The sequence below is a fragment of the Schistocerca nitens genome, chromosome 7, assembly GCF_023898315.1.
Source record: "Schistocerca nitens isolate TAMUIC-IGC-003100 chromosome 7, iqSchNite1.1, whole genome shotgun sequence".
NCBI lineage: Eukaryota > Metazoa > Arthropoda > Insecta > Orthoptera > Acrididae > Schistocerca > Schistocerca nitens.
The window spans coordinates 218,422,209-218,428,208 of NC_064620.1; the positions used below are offsets into that span (position 1 = coordinate 218,422,209).

At 37.6% G+C, this 6,000-nt stretch overlaps 1 protein-coding gene across 2 annotated transcripts in view; it reads left to right on the top strand.

Moving 5' to 3' along the window:
- Window positions 1-5,746, top strand: part of LOC126194973 (heterogeneous nuclear ribonucleoprotein A1, A2/B1 homolog) — a 64,524-nt gene extending 58,778 nt beyond the window's left edge. Inside the window, exons 5-7 of one of the 2 annotated variants that reach the window (XM_049933372.1) lie at window positions 2,578-2,802; window positions 3,686-3,759; window positions 5,340-5,746. In XM_049933372.1, coding sequence (XP_049789329.1) covers window positions 2,578-2,802; window positions 3,686-3,741 — 281 coding nt within the window. In that variant the 3' untranslated portion in view covers window positions 3,742-3,759; window positions 5,340-5,746. The remainder of the gene's footprint in view (window positions 1-2,577; window positions 2,803-3,685; window positions 3,760-5,339) is intronic. The other variant, XM_049933373.1, reaches the window with a different exon arrangement.
- The last annotated feature ends 254 nt before the right edge of the window (window positions 5,747-6,000 follow it).

The following is a 6,000-nucleotide window of genomic DNA, read 5'->3' on the forward strand; positions in this document are numbered from 1 at the left end:
GCAACCCTGGAGCTGCAACACATTTCATTTCAGTGCAGCTTGCGGGACATAATCAACTGTTGATCTCACAGTTTGCAGCCCATGTATCTTATCTCTGGTTCAGTGGCATGTCTGTGGCGATCTTTGTGACTGCGACCATTTTCCTGTCATTCTCTCCCTCCCCACTCAAACATCTGCAATATGCTCCACGTTGATCACTTTGGAAAGCTATCTGGCAGGCTTTCTCGTCTACCGCTGCTTTTGTAGCCAGTTGTGTGACGGATATTGACAGTGGTACAAGATACTATTGATACTATTATTCATGCTGCAGAAAAAATGATAGCCTACTCCTCTGATGACTGTCGTTACCATGATGATCTGAAGATGTAGCCGCAGATATTAGGGAATGCTGCAGGGCCCTTGAACCTCACAAATGCCATCCTTCAATGGATAATTAATAGCATTCAAGAGACTCCAGGCAAAAGTGCAGTTTTTATAAAGAAAAGGAAAAAGGAGTGTTGGGAGTAATATTTATCATTTTTGCAATCTCGTACCCCACCGTCCCGAGTGTCGACTGATCTCTGCCACATTTGTGCCCATTCACCATTTGGCATCCTTGTCAGTGGTAACATATGCACTGATTTGTGGTATTTACCAACTGTTTTGAGGTTCACTTTGCTGAAGTGTCTGCTTGCAGTAATTAATGCTCCTCATTTTGTGACCTGGGAACACCTGACTGCCACCTATCTATCTGTCCTTGCACGTGGCTGTATCACACAATGCCCCTTTTAGTGAATGGGAGTTTCACAGTGCTTTCAAGAGTATCAAGATACCGCCCTTGGACCTTACAGAATCCACAACCGAGTGCTCAGACATATTACGTGCCTACATTATACAATATATCCTCAGACTTTTTAATCATATTTGGTGGGAAGGAGAATTTGCCTCTCAGTGGCAACAAGGTATTGTTATTTTTGTCCTGAAATTGAAGAAAGATCCGCATATTTTAACTATCTAAATCTTGCATCTAAAATCATCTAAGAGCATTACCAAAGAAAGAAAAATTTTCATTACTCCAGAAAAAAATTCTCAGTGAGTTAACAGAAACATGGCAACAATGAGCACAAACATTTATTAGATATTGCAAATGGGCATTTCTTGAATCCTGAGCAGTGTATGTGGCTCCTCTACTGTTTACAATAAAAAATTTTCAGTTGTAACTGACTACTGATGATTTAACTTTGTTAGCCCGGCCCTCGTGGAATGGCTGAGTTCACTGTAGGGTATATGTGTAAAGGGTCAGTTATTAAAATGCTGCTGATTTTTCCTTTCATTGCAAGGAAACAGTTTAATTGTATTTTTGTTTTGTAACTAGAGATAAATTATGAATATTTGACACAAAAAAGAGTAGCGGAATATACATTACTGGATTCATTTTCGGAAATCGACCCCAATACTGGGCTAATGTCAGTGCTTGTCTCATTCCCTAGGTAGTTTTCAGAGAAGTTAAGTTTCACAGGATGGCTTATCATGCCAACCACTAACAAAACTGTAATTTTCCCAATTAATTGTTGGATGATTAGTCTCCAACAATTAAAGTATGATTAGGGAACTTACGTATAAGTGAACTAAGGTTTTCTCTGATGTTTTTGATTACATCAGGACATGAGTCTAATGGCCAATAAAAGGATGCAATTATCCTTTCATGCCTACCTCGGTACTGAGTCTCATCCAAATAATCTCGCATACAGCTTCGGTTTCTACCTCAGTGGATTTGAATTTCTCTTCTACTGTGACAAATACTCCACATCAGTTTCCCATCAGCCTATCATGTAGATATACATTTAAATTTTCCGCAGAAATCTCGCTGCTCAATTTCAGTTTTCAACCAGCTTTCTCTACCTAGTAGTATGTGAGCTTCATTGCTTTTCACAAGCACTTCAAACTCTGGCACTTTGTTGTGAATTCATTGGCAGTTTACCATTAGAATTTTAATACACTAATCTTGGGAGGCATTTCTTTCAATCTTACACTGATACATCTGGGTACAGTTATTCTCTAGATTGGATGGAGAGTTGCCTAATTTCAAAAACTGTTATGTGCGCAGCCTGTGATATGTAATGCACACCTGACCCATTCAGGGGAACCCTATAGTTGTCAATCCTATGCACAAGCCCAGGAAGTCAGAGCGAAGCTTGTCATTGAACTTTCGAAGTATCTGGTTCAGGCCTTCCACTGGACTTGTACCCATAGGACTATGATCAGTTTTGGGGACAATGCTGCAAATTTTGATCTTCGTTGAAACTACATGCGGAAGGCTGGGCTCTGCCTTCTGTAAGTCACTGGAATGATCCAAGAATGTCCTTGGAGCCCAGATGGCAGGTATCATTTGTTCCAATATGTGCCACAGTCTTGTAGTTGGTTGGGGAACTTCCTAAATCTTCAAAACTACTGATTAGTATCCTTTCAGTCAGTTAAAGCTTTACTAGTGTGGACATTTTGAAAATAAATAAAAATCAAATTTGATGATGTTATTTTTGTTCTTAGAAACTAAGATATTGATTTTTAAATGTTTACTTTGAACCTTTATTTTTTCAGATGGCCCATGGGATAACCAGGGTAGGGGTGGTTGGGACAGCCAAGGAGGTGGTGGGAACTATGGAGGTGGAGGGGGCTGGGATGATGATAACTTTGGTGGTGGATACCAGAGAGGAGGTGGTGGCGGTGGTGGCGGCGGTGGTGGTGGTTATGGCGGTGGACCAATGAGGGGTAGTGGTGGCGGTGGAGGTGGTCGACCAGGCCCATACTCAGCAGATCGATCTCGTAAGTCCGTATTCAGTGTAAAAGTGTGGTGATACATTATAAACCTTAGCATAGTTAACTTTGAACTGGTCACATGTTAAAATTATGATTTTCTCTTTGTGACAAACTTTGGATTTAAAGACTATAAGAAAGAGTTGTCTCAAAGTGCTTCAGTTTATGTATTAAGTTGCTACAAAACATATGCACTATGGTTTATAGTATTTGTTAAAGTGTCAAGCACATGTTAACGTGGCACTGTAAAGATTGATTTTTTAACTGCTATGAATTTTTGGGCAATATCCCATTTTGTAAAAGTGTATGCATTCATATGTACGCGTCCATCTTTAAATGATGAAAAGAAGGAACATAAAACTGATTACAAAGCTGCTATAGTCCACTGATCGGCCGAGTAAAATCTTGCCGTTGCTGTGTGGAAGTGTGTGTCCTTAGTCATACTGACGGCTTATGAGCAGTTCAAATACTAATGTTTTTAAGGATTTAAATGCTGTAAGGGTTTAAAGTATGAATGCCTTTGGGCTCATTGTATATATCACTATTTTGTCATTGACTGTTAGATAAAACATGTTCAAATTTAAGAATTCTTTTAGGATTTTGGAGTAAATCAGAAATATATCACTATCTGATTCACATGTAGGAACAACTTTTGCAGGGTTTGTCTGGTAGTGATTATCGTTTAAAAAAAATTAAAGGATTCTGTACAGAATTTGATGTATTTGTTGCAAAAATTTAACATGAAAAAGCTGCAATTGTTTTTTGTGGTCAGTTTTACGCTGTAAATTGCTGTGGGCTGCATGCCTGTAACATCCATGTAACAATTTTTTTCTTCCTTCGTTTTGTGTTAAACCATATTGGCCATTTGAAAGGTAATTCTTTCATATTGCAGGTGGGAAAGGTGGTTACGGTTCTGGTGGTTATGGCGGAGGTGGCAGGAGATACTGAACACTTGACAGATCTCAGGTTTGTATAAGTATCAAGTATGTTTCAGTGTAGCTTATTTTGTAAGTAAACTGTCATGGACCCAAAGACTGGCTTTCCCATCTCAGTGCTTTACTAGGTCTGCTCCTATATGTCTTTTGACCTTTCTCTGATCTCTGGAAGTGACTTACCCAGCCCATTACAGAGGAATCTACAGTTTAATATGGATTCTAGGCCACATTGGAACTCGGTTATTTTGCATACGCAAATCATTGCCAGAGGTGAAAGTACTGATAAGTAACAAAAATATGCCTGGACCAACTGAGAATTGACTCTTGACTATTTAATTTGTAATCTCACATGACTTCACTGAGCTACCACGCAACATGTTTGGCTTGAAATTTGAGTTTTACTAATTGAAAATATGGCCTTTTAGGCTATCAGCAGAGGACGAATGGCAGTCAGTTGGTCTGTTTGGACAGAGTTTAGTTTCTAGTACCTTGTGAGTAGAAATGAATACCATTGCAAGTTACTGAAGTGTAGCCTTGTGAGGTGTTAAAATAATACCAGCAGGGTAGCTTTATTGCTTTCGAAGGGTCTTTCATTCTAAACCCCCAAACAGTGGCAACTTGTCCCATCAGCCATAATGCTCAGCATTACTGTGCACTGCTACTTTACAGGACCACATATGTACAAATTGGCATTCTACATACCCCCAAATTATTTACGGTAGTGCTGGTCGGCATATCAAGATAAACCGACATGTGGTCTGAATTGCCTATTTGGGAATTAAATAAAAATTTTGCATCAAAGTTGGAGCATGTAAGAGTGAAAATACATCAAACAGTTTTTGTAAGCTTGAGACAGTTTTTGTAAGCTTGAGACAGTTTAAGCACATTATTATTACTCTGTGCTGCTTAGTTATGTAGAGTTGTCAACATAATTTAGTGTATGCATTATGTAATCAGTAGTAGTACTTCATAATTGGAGTTATATTGGCTGTTTTATCTGAAACTCAAGCTGTAGATTGTGCTTATTAAAATGAGAACAAGGACCACCATGAAATATTAGAATGGTCATAATTATGTACATGCAGGAATTGAAGGGGATGGGGGAGATGCTACTAAAAGTTCTATCTGAATGAACCTTCGTGTGCAGTCTAGGAGACTGATGACCTGAGATAAGTCCCATAGTGCTTAGAGCCATCAAACCTTCTTGTAAATTTAGTAGTATGCCATATATTGATTTTTTTTTTACTATAATGTCAATAGTTTTGGTTTTGATGGTCCTGGCATATAAATTGTACCACACTTTCCAAATAGTTTGTGTTATTAGTAGTTAATATATTTGAGACTCATCATACTGCTCTTACTATAAGTCTCACAGAATATGCGCTTTCTGCACTTTAAATTTCATCATTTGTTTCTGAATAAAATTATTTACTACTTCAGAAGTGCTGTGTCAAAGTTTACACAACTGAATTTTTTATGATGGCATTGTTGTAAGGGTGTGTTAAGTTTTATTGGAGTAATTGTTCAATATTGGGGACACTGGTTTAGTTTTAGTATTTTGTTTTACTATAAATGAAATATAACTCATGATCTATCTTTGTGAAATTTTAGGTGTGCCAGGCTGTTTCTGCTGCTGCGAGTACCACCACCAACACTTTCACCTTCGTAGCACTGACAACTTGATTGGATTGTAATGATATGTGATATGTGATGTGTGGAGTGAGACAATAAGACAATGCAAAACATTCAAAAAGCAGTTTTAAGGTTGGGAGATGTTTCAGTGTTAATGTTAGAACTCGTGAAAGGAAGTGATTAGGAAAGAAACATTTCCTCTGTTTGCTCATTTCCTTTTTTAAATTTACTGTGTTTTGTGCTGTCTTGCCATGGTGCAATATTCATAGAAATAAGAAAATGACACTTTTAAATATTTGAAACTGTTGACTCATGGACATCTGCAGTGTCACATAAATTGAGTAGATATACTCAGATAATTAATGAAAATATATTGATTTAATTGACCCAAGTTCTTTCTGTGATGTACCAAGCAATTTATCAAAAAATTGTATCCTTGTTGCAACACTTCCTGTAACAGCACATTCTTAAGTTTTTTTTATCAAAAATAAAGATGGTTGTACACTAGTTTATTGAATCGGTTCAGATATCAAGTGGGACAAAATATAAATTTAATGAATATAGTAATGGAGATAGGCATTTATTAAAAAGTGAAAGTTGATGTATTGTGGTAAGATGGATGGAATTACAGCTGTTTTCA